At 39.9% G+C, this 13,440-nt stretch overlaps 1 protein-coding gene across 2 annotated transcripts in view; it reads left to right on the top strand.

Annotated features, from left to right (window-relative positions):
• LOC125452177 (AF4/FMR2 family member 1-like) overlaps positions 1–13,440 on the top strand; it is a 156,736-nt gene that overhangs the window by 107,921 nt on the left and 35,375 nt on the right. For both annotated transcript variants that reach the window (XM_048530269.2, XM_048530261.2), the window contains exons 5-8: positions 1,649–1,735; positions 1,953–1,989; positions 3,995–4,037; positions 13,249–13,303. In XM_048530269.2, coding sequence (XP_048386226.1) covers positions 1,649–1,735; positions 1,953–1,989; positions 3,995–4,037; positions 13,249–13,303 — 222 coding nt within the window. The remainder of the gene's footprint in view (positions 1–1,648; positions 1,736–1,952; positions 1,990–3,994; positions 4,038–13,248; positions 13,304–13,440) is intronic.

Here is a 13,440-nt window from a genome sequence, read left to right on the forward strand (position 1 = left end):
CAGTTTTCAGCACTATTTGCGATTCCTCGGATATCAAAGCAGTCCCCATTCAAATGCGATAAGATCTGGACAATAACGAGATTTGGGCTGAAAATTGGCAAATAACATTCATACTAAATGCCAGGCAATGACCATCTTCAGTAACAGATGATCTAATCACCACTCCTTGACATTGTGGTATTACTATCACTGAATCCCCCCACTGTCAGTATCCTTGGGGTTACCATTGAGCAGAAACTCAGCTGGACAGTATAGAAATACAGTGGCTACAAGAGCAGATCAGAGGTTAGGAATCCTGCAATGAATAGCATACCTGACTCCTCCAAAGCCTGTTCACCTACAAGACACAAATCAGGACTGTGATGAAATACTCCCCATATACCTGATTGGCACAACTCCAACAATATTGAAGAAGCTTGCCACCAACCAGGACCAAGCAGATTGCTTGATTGGCATCACATCCACAGTCATCCACTCCCTCCACCAGTGACACTCAATAACAGCAGTGTGCCATCCACAAGATGCAGGGCAGAAATTCACTAAGGCTCGTTAGCCATCACTTTGCAAACCCATGACCACTTCCACCCAGAAGGATAAGGGCAGCAGTTACTTTGGAGGTGAAATTGCAGGTGGTGGCAGCAATTTCAAGCCACCCTGCATCCTGACTGGGAAATATATCGCCGTTTCTTGAACGTTACTAAGGAAAATCCTGGAACTCCCTCCTAATACCATGTGAGTCTATCTACACGAAATTGATGGCAGCAGTTCAAGAAGGCAGCTTACCACCACGTTCTCACAGGCATCTGGGATGGGTAATAAATGCTGGCCCAGCTTTTGGTACCCATATTCCATAAATGGATTTTTAAAAACAATATTTTGGGCACAATGTTGCCATGTTGTAAATGCTTCAGATTTTAAGTTTTGATCTCAATATTAAACTTAATTAAACTGATTTGTTGAATAGTCTTAAATTGACCAACATGCAGAGAACCAAAACGTAGATTGCTGATGATCCAAAATTGAAATGAGCAACATTGCATTTAAAGTAGTCTACTGTATTTCTTTGTTTGTTCCCTCCTCTTCTGATGAGCTTTCTTCATAACTTGTAAACACTCTTCCATAGTATTTGTTTACTTTTTGCACTAACAATATGCAGTTGCTTGTTAGCAAAGAAGTTGATAGCTGAAAAGAGAACAATTCAGATTTCATATGGTCTCCATTCTTATGCTCGTGCAAGGTGAAAGGTTTTTCGGTCATATATCTCCCTCGATCAAAATTAATTTAAAGTGTATTGCTCCATAATATTGCCACCACTTTCCAACCAACATTCTAGGCACAGACATCTAAATTGACCAAACCTATCACTCTTAGCTAGCCGTGAAGACTTTGCAAGTGACCCGTGAAGACTCCTAGTACAAGCTTTTTGCCTATGGCTTGGGAATATATAAATCCTGTGTAATTTACTCAAGTGCCCCTTAGTTGTTTGCTTTGTTTTGCATCTGGAAGTCTGTTCAAAAAGATTTCCCATATCCATATTTTTACCTTTTTATATTGGAGTCCCTGGCTTCAGATTGACTCCTCCTGCACTTGGGATTCTCCTTGACTGAGATGGAAATCTCCTCATTGACTTGTTTGGGTGTCTTGACAGGAAATGACGCAATCATGGCCACCACCTCTGACTGCCATACAAACGCCCAGTACAACAGAATCATCCAAATTTCCGTTCCAAAACAAGGTATGTAGAGAGTATCAAATAGGTAGTGCAACTACCAAGTATTTTATCAAGTTATTTGCTGAAATTAAGTAAAAAAAATATTAAATTTGAAGTGTTTTTGAGGAAAAATAGCTACAATACTCACATCAATCTGTGCAACCTTTTTAAAAGTAATTTCACTCTTGAATTAAAATGTGAAGCTTCTAACCTAAAACAGAGATATTTTCTTTGTATCTAGGACACCCAGCATGCCTCTTCTGGTTTTGTAGGACACAGTGAGTAATAACTCATTTGATTTTACTAGTATTGTTTGAAGTTCAAAAACATACTGAGATTGGCTTTTTTCGCACATATAAACTAACAATGGCTGGTCTTTATTTCATAGTAAAGACTAAATAAAATACTAGTTGAAAATGACATTACATTAAAATGAAAGCAGTTAATTGTGGGAAAACTGTTTAAAGTGATAGGAAATTTCACAACTTGACTTATTTGGTTGAGAATCTGGGGGAAGTTTTTCTGATAGCTAATAGCCTCTGAACTCTTAGCCTATATGTAAAATAGGCCATTTAAAATGAGAGCCCAATGCAGATGCTGCAAGCTTGTTTTGGTTTCAGTTGTCTACTTCGGAAGTTCAAAAACACTGCAGAGCCTCCCAACCATTTGGCATGCATTCCTGGGTTATTGAGACCATGAGCTTCCAATGCAATCTCTCATAACAGTGACTCCATTACATGTTATTTTGACAGTTCATGGATGGTTGAGTCCCAGGTGATTTTTTTTTAAGGAAGTGAGCATTGAACTTGCAAGAGCTGCATCAGGGTAATTGCTATCAAATATGAGTTACCAGAAACAGCTCAGACTGCAACTGGTAGAACTGCCAGAACAGTGACAGATTAATGTTACACGAAAAACAGCTTTGGTGGGCCCAATGGCTGCTTCTAGAAATGAGCAGGAACTTGAATCTAGCAAGCTGAACTCAGATCACCAGTGAACGCACTTTCAAGTCTGGTCAGTTAGTTCCAAAGGTATTTCATTGACACCTTCTGGTTGTACGTGAAAGTGGAGATCCTGGAAGCACTCAGGAATTTGGTGCTGGAAATCCCCTCAGGACTCAAGGGCAAGCATTTCGACTTGCCTGATTTCCGTCTTTGCCCCACCACTGCCCTTGGCATGTAGGTTCCTTTCCAACCACTTCAATTAAATCCTGCAAAAAAAATTTCACTCATCTTGTGGGCGTAAGAACATCAATTGAGATGAAATAACCTTTGAAATGAATACATATATGCAAATATTACTATACTTGTAGAGATTTTTTTTCTTTTCCTAAGCCTTTAAGCCTGTACATGAAGAACAAAGTCATTGCTCTTTAAGGTTGTGATGACCAAATATGTGGCTGTAAGTACTCCAGTGCTTATCGATGCAGGAACTGACTTTTATAAATCCACTTGGATTATCCTGCCAGTCAGAAATCAAATGATCCAAACACTTGTTGTTCAGGTCCTGACCTCCTGTATAAACACAGTATTAACCTCTTCAAATCACATTCTTTTTAATCTATTGCTGACAAGCCACAATTTTCAAGTTGGGTTTTTGGCTGAGGTCCTTTTCACTGTGAACTACATGCGTCAGCAATGCAATCAGCTGACTCCAAACGTAGTGTAAATTTGTCGCAACGATGCAGATTTTCTATTTAAGTGAAGTGGGGGGGGGAGTATTTTTAATCCACCTGTTCAGAGTTGCTATCACACACCTGTGGAACAGGTGGGTCTGGAACCCAGGCCTCCTGGTCCAGGGATGGGGTCACTACCACTGCGCCACAAGTGAAGCAATAGCCATTTTGATCTATGGCTTCTTCTATTCATTAAGTTAAATTATTGCATCAACACTGCATTATTATCTTATTTCTAACTATGGTTTTCTTAGAATATGTGTTGTCATTAATTGGAACAAATGCAAATTTTAATTAACAATAACTTTAAAAGATGTGTACAAGATTGCTTTGGCTTAAAGTAAGCTCCGTTTACAACCACAGGATATCCCAATGTGCTTAAATCAATGATTCTCGCTGTTGTGCAACCTGTCATTGTGGTGCTCCTGACTAAATTATGCCATGATCTGTGATGTTGAATTCAAGAATTAATAACAAATCTTGGATTTCTCCAGGTGCAAAGTGAATTTTTAAATAAAAATGTTCACTCAGCCCAAATATGTAACAGGGTAAATAGGATGCGTGCTACTGGCTCTTCCATTATGTCCCATCTGCATTTTGTTTTACAGAGAAATGTGAGATCCTTTCACGAAGTTCTCAAGAGGAGAATTCGTAAGTACATATTTTCTTTAAAATACAACTACGTTTTTTGTTTTGCCATCTTGAATGATTTGCATACAGTCTCAAGTTTGTCAGTTAAATTTGTAAGTTTATGTAATTAAACTGGCGTACTCTTCCTCAAACTTAGTGGGCATAATCCTTCCTGTGTTCGGTGCTAAGACGAACAGCACAGCAAGTTCATCTGTGATAATGGGAACTGCAGATGCTGGAGAATCCAAGATAACAAAGTGTGGAGCTGGTGGAACACAGCAGGCCAGAGAGACCCTCCGATGAAGGGCCTAGGCCCGAAATGTCAGCTTTTGTGCTCCTGGGATGCTGCTTGGCCTGCTGTGTTCACCCAGCTCCACACTTTGTCTCAGCAAGTTCATCTGTCTGTTTCAATGCTATTGGGTAACAATTGGATAGAGTACAGGTAGCATCCATCTCTTTCTCTTAATCTACTGAGGGCTGGAAAGCTTCCATAATCCCCTTCCAACCCAATGAAAGACCATGTGTTGGCTGCTACTTGACAATAATAGCCTTTAACTTTGAATTTGTCAGTGCTTTAAAATCATGTGGAGTACTGACAATTTGCTTTCTCTACCTCAAACCATGTAGACTTCCCTCTATTCTCTGTATTCATTTCACAAGTACTGAGGAATGTGAGTCTTGTGTCCGTTTCTTGTTAATTTGAGGACCCACAATGAGATGTCCTGCACCCTAAATTGCAGCGTCCTATTAATCAGTTTGCATCAAAATGGTGGAATATTTATGACTCTAAACAGATTACAAGATGCTGAATACTTTGTGGGGTGAATTTTTTTCTTTAGCTTGCGTTTTCAAGAGTAATACGCAAAATCTTCTATTCCTACCTAAAGACAAGTTGCAAGGAAATATAACTCTGTGCAGAGTTTTTGGATGCTGGCTATTTGAACCATTACTGGATTATGTAATCCGGAAGAAATATTCAAGGGGCCTTTATGTTCATAAATCTACATTTGTAAGAATTTATAGAAGATCTTTGCTACAGATTTCCATAAGAGACTGAGAGTTAAAGGCAAACTTGTGGATATGAAGGCAAAATATTTATCTGATGAAGCTGCATATCCAAGAGACATAGGAAGACAAGGGAAGTAGAAGCAAATTACTGTAGATGCTGAAATCTGCACTGAAAACAATAAATGCAGCGGGTCGGGCGGCTCCATAAAAAGAGAGCAAGCTAATGTTTCGAGCTTAGATGACTCTTCTTCAGAGCTGAAGTGAAGTGTGGAAGGGTGAGCATTTAGCTGTAGTTGGTGGGGGTGGGGTTGGTGATGTGGAGGAGAAAAATGTTAGTCCTGATTAAGTGATCAGAATGTGAGAATGTCAGAACAATGGTGTCCACCTGCCAGACTTGAAAGAACACACAATCCCACTGGCATTTGAGGGAGAGGAGAGGGCATGACAACAGAGAATGTTTCAAGTAAACCAACAAAGAAATGGGAGAAATGGAAAACGTAACAAATAAAGCTTAAAAGGGAAGAAAAGGGAGTGCGTTCACAATTTGAAGGTGACGAACTCCATATTGAATTCAGAAGGCTACAAAGTGCCTTGTCTGAGATGTTGTTCCTCCAGTTTGCATTGTGATTCACTGGAACACTGCAACATGCCGATGACAGACAAATGGGTGTTTGAGCAGGATGAGGTGTTAAAATGACTGGCTATGGGAAGGCCAGGGTCATGCTTCTGCACAGACCAGAAGTGTTCTGCAAAGTGGTCACCCCAGTCTGTGTTTGGTGTCTGCAGTGTAGAGCAGGCCCCGTTGGGCGCAGTGAATAAAATATATGTAAGTTTGGAGGAGGTACAGGTGAAATCCTGCTTCACCTAAAAAGACAATTTAGGCCCTTGGATGGTGAGCAGGAAGTAGGTGAAGGGGCAGGTGTCAAACCTTCTGTAGTTACGTGGGAAGGTGCTGTGGAGATGGGGATGGTGTTAGTGGTTGTGAAATGGAGTCGGGTGTCTCAGAGAGAACGATCCCTGCAAAATATGGATAGGAGAGTGAGGGGAAAATGTTTGGTAGCGGCGTTCTACTAGAATTGTTTGAAATGGCGGAGAATGATCCTTTGAATGTGGAGGCTGGTGGGATGGAAAGGGAGGACAAGAGCGACCCGATCTCTCTGAGTGATGGAAAGGGGCAAGGCCAGAAGCACTAGTAGGTTTTCTTTCTTCCTCCACCAGCACCTTACACTTACCCCCAACAATAGCATAAATGCTGTCTCCACCACGCTTCACTTCAGCTCTGATGAAGAGTCGTCTCAAAATGCTAGCTTGCTCTCTCTCCATCAATTCTGTCTGACCTACTATGATCTCCAGCATTTGTTCTTTCAGAAAAGGGAGGTGCTCCAGTTGGCAAGGTACACCTGCAGGCTTTTTGTATGGATCTGTGATGGTGCCGCAGTTATTCTTGTATTTAATGACTTGGGTGATGACAAAGTTACCTATATCCATGTCTGACAATGGCAAAAAGATAGGCAAGCTTTATAAGTGGTATAGATGGTAGCATAAAATTGAAGACGAATTTAAGAATTTGAATGGCCAAAACGGTGGCAAGTGGAATTCAGGATGGGTCAGTGAGCAAATACAGCTTTGACGTAGAAAGGAGAAATAATATTTACATAATCATGAAATGACCGAAACAATGGAAGTGAAAGACTGAGATTTGTTAGCCTGATACCCCAGGTTAAATGATACCTAGAGTTAAGTTCCACAGATGATTATGCACATCAGTATTGTATTTCCTGAAATGTGGAACGCTATGGGATGGTTTGGTCAGTTTTGAAGATTTTGAGAGGTCCAGAAAGAGAGAAACTACTTTGCTGGTCAAAATATCTAGATCGATGTGACAAGAATGGTTTCGGGCGCTGAGGAAAAACTGAGTGAGTGGTTGCCTTCTGTCCTGCATCTTTGCATGATCTGGATGAGGTGCTGTGATACTGCTGTTCTCTGTAGATTCAAACTCTTGAGGTGAGGTAGCAGTTTTAGTGTTGGAGTAGAATGTCAGAAAAACAATTGGAAATGTAACATGTGATTTAGAACTGGAATTCTATCCTGTAATGAACGTACCAGCTTCATTAAACTTTCTTTATCTTTTATTCAAAGTTAGTATGCATTTGTGAAACATGCAACTTTTGGATAAATTTATCCTGCAAGAAGCATGGTATAATTTATTTTGATTTTTTTTTAAAAAGACTGGTCAGTAATTAGTGAGAAGTCACATGACACCAGGTTATAGTCCAACAGGATTATTAGAAATTACAAGCTTTTGGAGCATAGCCCCTTCGTCAGATGAAGTGAGAGAAAAGCACATAGACACTGAATTTATGGGCAGTGACATCAAAAGGTAGTACAAGTGGAGTGTCGAATAATAAGTCTCTGCAGGTGATCAAAAGTGCCAGACGGTCTGAGTAAAATTTGAACAACTGAATAACCCTCTGCATGTGACTCTCATAACTATCACATTATTCCAGTCATTTTATTTCTCTGTAGCGACGCCTTATTTTTAGCTTTTTATAAAGATCTCTCTGCCTCATTTTAATTAGATTATAGATCATCCCTTTGCTTGTTGCTCATCTGTTGAAACTTTACTCAGTCTGTTTTTAATCACCTGCAGACATTTATTATTCAACACTCCAGTCTCACCAGTTTATGATCTTTGATGTCTTTGCCTATAAATTTTGTGTCTGTGCCTCTCTGTCACTTCATCTGACAAAGGGGCCACATTCTGAAGGCTTGTGATTCCAAATGAATCTGTTGGAGGATAACCTCGTGTTGTGTGATTTTAACTTTGTTCACTCCAGCCCAACACTGGCACCACCCACGTCGTAGTAATTAGTGAGTTCATATCTATATCAGAAAATTGGCATGATGTTGACTGTTAGGAGTTGCCTTCTGCTGCAGTTATAAGTCCCTACTTGATTTATGGAATTAAGCAGTCAACTGGCTTTAATGCTAAACTGTCTAAATTAGACCACGATATTTATAGGATCTGAGTGCTGCAGGCGTCCTTGCCTATTTTATACTCAAATTAGGTGATTGCCCCAGGGGATGATTAGAACTGTACGCCGCAGAGTTTTGCACTCTCAATTTGTCAATGCCTTGGTGTAAAGTGAAACCATCTCAAATTGCCTAGTGAGCCCGTTTAACAAAGTATCACAGCCTACGAGTTTATTTTTTGCAATATCATCCTTGACAGGATTATTTACAGCACAGACTGTTCAACTTGGAAACAGTTGCTAATTAAAGATCAGAACTGATGCAGAAGCACTGCTGCTCAGTGTCACAGTTCGTTACTTATTCTTAAACCTCCATTTCAATTTATCTCTCTTCCTTCCACACTTTTTTTGAACAAAGTGACTCCTACTGGTGTACAAGTTACACCTCTTTGGCTGCGCGGATTGGTCTCATTAAATGTTCCACTGGCTATGTGCTACGTGGACATAGCAACTAAACCTAATTACATCCTACATCTAAATGTCCACATTCAAGTTTTTCTATATGAATCACCCAATCTTAATCAAGATTGAAAATGTTGAACACTTTTTTTTTGTTCAGCAGAAGCTCAAAGAAACCAGTTGAAGTGGCCTACCTGCTTAGCCTGCTGCTGCAAGCCAAGTATGTGGATTTTACATTCTGTCTGGTTTTTTCAATCTTACCTGATTGATTAAAAGCTTTGGACGTCCAAAACCATAGGCAATTAGAAAACTTAGCCTTACACACTGTTTAGGGTATATACTTGTCAGCAGTGGTCAAAACTTCTGACAGGCACTTGATGGGCCGAATGGCCTTGTTCTGTCCTGCCATTCTGCAGTAGTTGCATATGCATAAACTGCTCGCTGAAGTTGTTGTGCTATGCAACCAGTTGTATTTAGTTGAATGCAATTACGTGGTGAAGAAGATACTGAGAATACCATTTGTAATGCGTGGCAATTTCACCAATTTACTTGTAAGCAGCTGTTGTTTTTCTTCTCAGTTTTAGCAATAACTGCTTGAAGATATTTTCCTAACCATTTTAGGATTAGCAACTATATCACCACCTGATTAGCTTGCAGAGGTTTGGAGAAGGTGACGTGCTCTGCGTACAAAAATAATTTCACATCAGTAACTAAGCCAACATTGGGTTCAGTTATTTTTAAAGAGGATTTGTCAAGTACAACTAGAAATGTGTAGGCTTATTCTTCAGAATAAAATATTTGATTAACCGTAGAATTAGTGTTCAGGATAATTTTATTCCCTCAACAACTAATCCTCACTTTACATTTATTTGTATTCATTCCATATGGATCTTTTAATTGTCTTCAGTATTGGTACTAAGATTCTGTGACACACTGCACTTAAGTAAATGTAAGCCAGGCTTAATTGTACTTGCTGTATTTCTATTCTACTCTTCATTCAAATAGGCATGTAATACATAAACGGTAGTCTTTCCTTCTAATGGAAGAAAGTGTGTTGGATCATGTGTTAATTGAATTAGAATCAGTTGACATGAGTAATTAAAAATGGAAGAAAGACATTTTCATGTTTTCCACCATTTTGTCTTTGAATTTTTTCATAACCTTAGTATGTTAAATATTTTAATTCTAGCATATAATAGTGATTCTTTAACTATTATTTAATGATTACTTTAAACAATGTACAGAGCTATCTGCCGAAGAGTTCTGAGTCATACCTCCATGGTTTAACGTGAAGAGACCCAACGTTGGGGGCAAAAATATTGCTTTTACTCAGCATAGTTCACAACTGCGGGAGATCCCTGAAGATCTTGCAGCCATTGAATTACTTTTGCAGTGTAGTCGATGTTGGAATTTTGAAGATATATGATCAAGTTTGGTGTACAGAAAACTTCTACAAACAGCAAAGTGATAGTCAACATATAATAGTTGTTAGTTACCTTGCAGTATTGGTGATAGGGAATGGCAGAAGTATTCATTTTTTTATTACTCTCAGTAATAAGTAAGTGTTCCTAAATTGGATTTGATGTCTTTCAAACACACGCACACTTCTTCAGATCTCCCCAGAAAGCATTTATCTCAAAGGAACTCCCTTAAAGTATTCCTGCTATGATATCTTGCACATTTCCGTATGGTTTCTTTAATGAAATGTACGTTTTTGTGATGAACTGCAGGTATTTGAAGCTATAACTATGATGATTAGATTGAGCTTCCTAAAGCAATCTCAAATTGAAGCTTTTATAAACAGCAGAGAGAGGGGAAATACACTGGATTTAAACCGAGGTCACAAGACTCTGAAAGTGTTATTTACAGCCAGCTTCAAACAAATCATACCAAAATTTGTGGAGTCGTTTTGAATTTGGACCTTGTGCAGCAACAGTTTCTGTGCTTATGCAGGCAGCCATACAAGGAGATTAGAGAATCTTTTAGCATTTATATATCATCTGTCACATCTTTAGTGTCGTGAGGCACTTCAAATCCTTTTCAGTGTGGTTCCTAGAAGGTGGATGGTCTTTAACAATTTTCATTGCGTCATATGTCTTTTCATTCCATATGTAATTAGATGCTTTGAAATCAGATTCTCTGTGCTTCCTTTTAGAAAAAAAGGAGCATTTTCAGATGAGCAAAATCATTTTTTTGCATATAAAGGCAAAAAGGCAATTTTAAAAAAAACTTGTTTCATGTTCTCCGGGCATTCCAAAGGGTGTCACAACAAATGAATTGGATGTATGATCATTATGATAAATTGGCCAACTCTGGTGCAATTCGTCTGAATTACCACCAATTATATAAATGATCAGTTTATCCCTTACCATTGAAAGAGATTATGTTGGCCAGGATAACGTAAACAAAGGAAATTGTTATTCTAATCCCTCGAAATCAGCACCTGATCCGTAGCTTTGCAGATTAAAGTACTTTGGGTGCAGATTCAGATTCCTTTATTATGACTTGAGGGTTTCCGCCTAAACACCAGACCAGGGAATAGATTCTAGATTTGCACCAGTATCTATGTGAAAAAGATTTTTTCCTTTTGTCATCTCTAATTCTTCGAATTAACTTAAATCTGCGCTGTTGTACTTGACTTGTCTACTTGGGTCAACTATGCTGCCCTATCCAAGCCCTTCATTATTTTGTCCAATTGTGCAATGAAGTTGCCCTCCGTACCCTCTGTTTTCCTGAAAACAGTTACACAATTCAGATATTCTTGTACAATTCCAGCATTAAATCCCTGCTTTGTATTCAGTAGCTTGCCTGGTGAAAGAAGGATCACATGCTTTATCTACCTGCCCTGGCACCTTCAGAGGCCTGTGGGCATACCCTGAATCCATAACTCATTTCTCTAGATTGAATTCCATTTGCCACTTGTGCTCCTACTTGACCAAAGCGCTGATATTTTTCTGTAGTCGCCAGTCATTCCCTTCACTGTCAACTACCTGGGCAGTATTTAAGTCTGCAAATTTCCCAATCATGCCTCTTACAGTTAAGTTTAAACTGTTCACATAGCACAGAAAACAAGGCACTGAAACCTGTGAAAGCCACTGACCATTCACTGAAACCTCCAACAACCATTACCTCCAATTCTGGCTGCAGCCTGCCACATTCCCTTGTATCCCACGGATGTTTTTCAGAACAGCCTGCCGTGTTTATTGATTTTGATTTATTACCACCTGTACCGAAGTACAGTGAAAAGCATTGTTTGTGTGCGCTGCAGGCAGATCATAGTACGCAAGGGTTTACAGTACATAGGGTGGAAAAAAAAATGTTGGGCACGTTACAATGCATAAGACACATGCAAGGCAAGATCAGTGTTAACAAGATCAGCATTATTTAAAGTTAGAGAATCCATTCATCAGTATCATAATGGCAGTGAAAATGATATTCTCGATCCTGTTGAGGCATGTGTTCAGGCTTCAGAATCTTCTGCCTAATGGAAGAGGTTGTAGGAGAGCATTAGCGGTGTGGGAGAGATCCTTATGCAGCCTTTCTGCAGCAACAAGATGTGTGGGTGGAGTCCATGATTGGGAGGTTGGCTTCTGCGATGGTCTGGGCTGTATATACAACCTTCTGTGGTTTCTTAAAGGTCCTGGCCAGAACAGTTGCCACACCAGGCTGTCGTGCATCCGGACAGTATGCTGTCAGTGGTGCATGTGAGATGGTGAGAGTCCATATGGACATGCCAATTTTCCTGCGTTGCCTCAGGGAGAACAGGCATTGTGGTGCTGCCTGGACCGTCGCATTTACATGGGAAGTGCAGGACAGGTTGTGGGTTGTTGTCATTCTTAGAACTTGACACCCTTGGCCCCCTCAGCCTGTGGTCTATTGATGTAGATGGGGCATGTTCTCCTCCTTTCTTACTGAAGTCGATGATCAGTCCTTTAGTTTTGCTGACATTGAGGCCGAGGTCGTTGTCATTGCAGCACAACACCACCGCACTCCCCTTTTCTGTATTCAGGCGCATCCTTGTTTGATATCCATCTTAACACGGTGGTGCCATTAGCAAACGTGTAGCTGGTGCTCATTTGGAATTTGGCAACGCAGTCGTGGGCATACAGGGAGTACAGGTGGGGGTCTGAGAAGGAAACCTTGGGGAGGTCCAGTGTTGACTGTTACTGTGGAGGAGGTGCAGTTGTCTATTTTCACTGATTGCGGTCTATGGGGACAGGAAGCTGAGGATTCAGTTGCAGAAGGTAGAGCCGACAACTTGTGGTATGTGTGACGCCTTGCTGAAATCCATGTAAACTACATCTACTGCACTACCTTAATCAATTCTCCTTGTTACCTCTTCAAATAATTTAATTAGGTTAGTAAGACACTGCTTTTGCTGAACCAAACCATGCTGACACCCCCCAGTTTATCTCTGCTTTTCCAAATAACATAGAATCAATGTGGAAAGATAGAGTCAAAGTACTTAACTGACAGATTGCCCTATAATTATTTGGCCTGTACCAGGGATCGTTTTGGAATAGTGGCGCAATGTTCATAGACTTCCAGTTCTGTAGAGCCTCATTATTTTTGTGGGTTCACTGAAGTTTGGATTTGCTAAATTATCAAGGATTGTGCTGGGATTGTAAGTGTATTGTTGCTTGGTAAACAAGAAATTACTCAGTTTGTCAACTTAAAGAGAAAAAGGCTTGATTTGGGAAAATTATGCTGGTTAACAAATGAAGAATTGTAAAATCTCCAAAAATTGGCAAGTGGCCTAGTTATTATCTTTTTTTGTGCAAATTTACTTTCAGGACACTTGAAAATGACCTCCAAATCAGCAGCAGTGATGACAGTGATGGAGATCAGGTTAGTCTTTAATTTTCTGCGGGATATCTGAAATCTAATTAAAAACTGAAAGAACTGCGGATGCTAGAAATCAGAAACAGCTAGAAAGACTCAGTAGGCTTGGCAGCACCTGTGGAGGAAATCAGAGATAATGTTTC

The sequence above is a fragment of the Stegostoma tigrinum genome, chromosome 1 (genome assembly GCF_030684315.1).
Source record: "Stegostoma tigrinum isolate sSteTig4 chromosome 1, sSteTig4.hap1, whole genome shotgun sequence".
Classification (NCBI taxonomy): domain Eukaryota; kingdom Metazoa; phylum Chordata; class Chondrichthyes; order Orectolobiformes; family Stegostomatidae; genus Stegostoma; species Stegostoma tigrinum.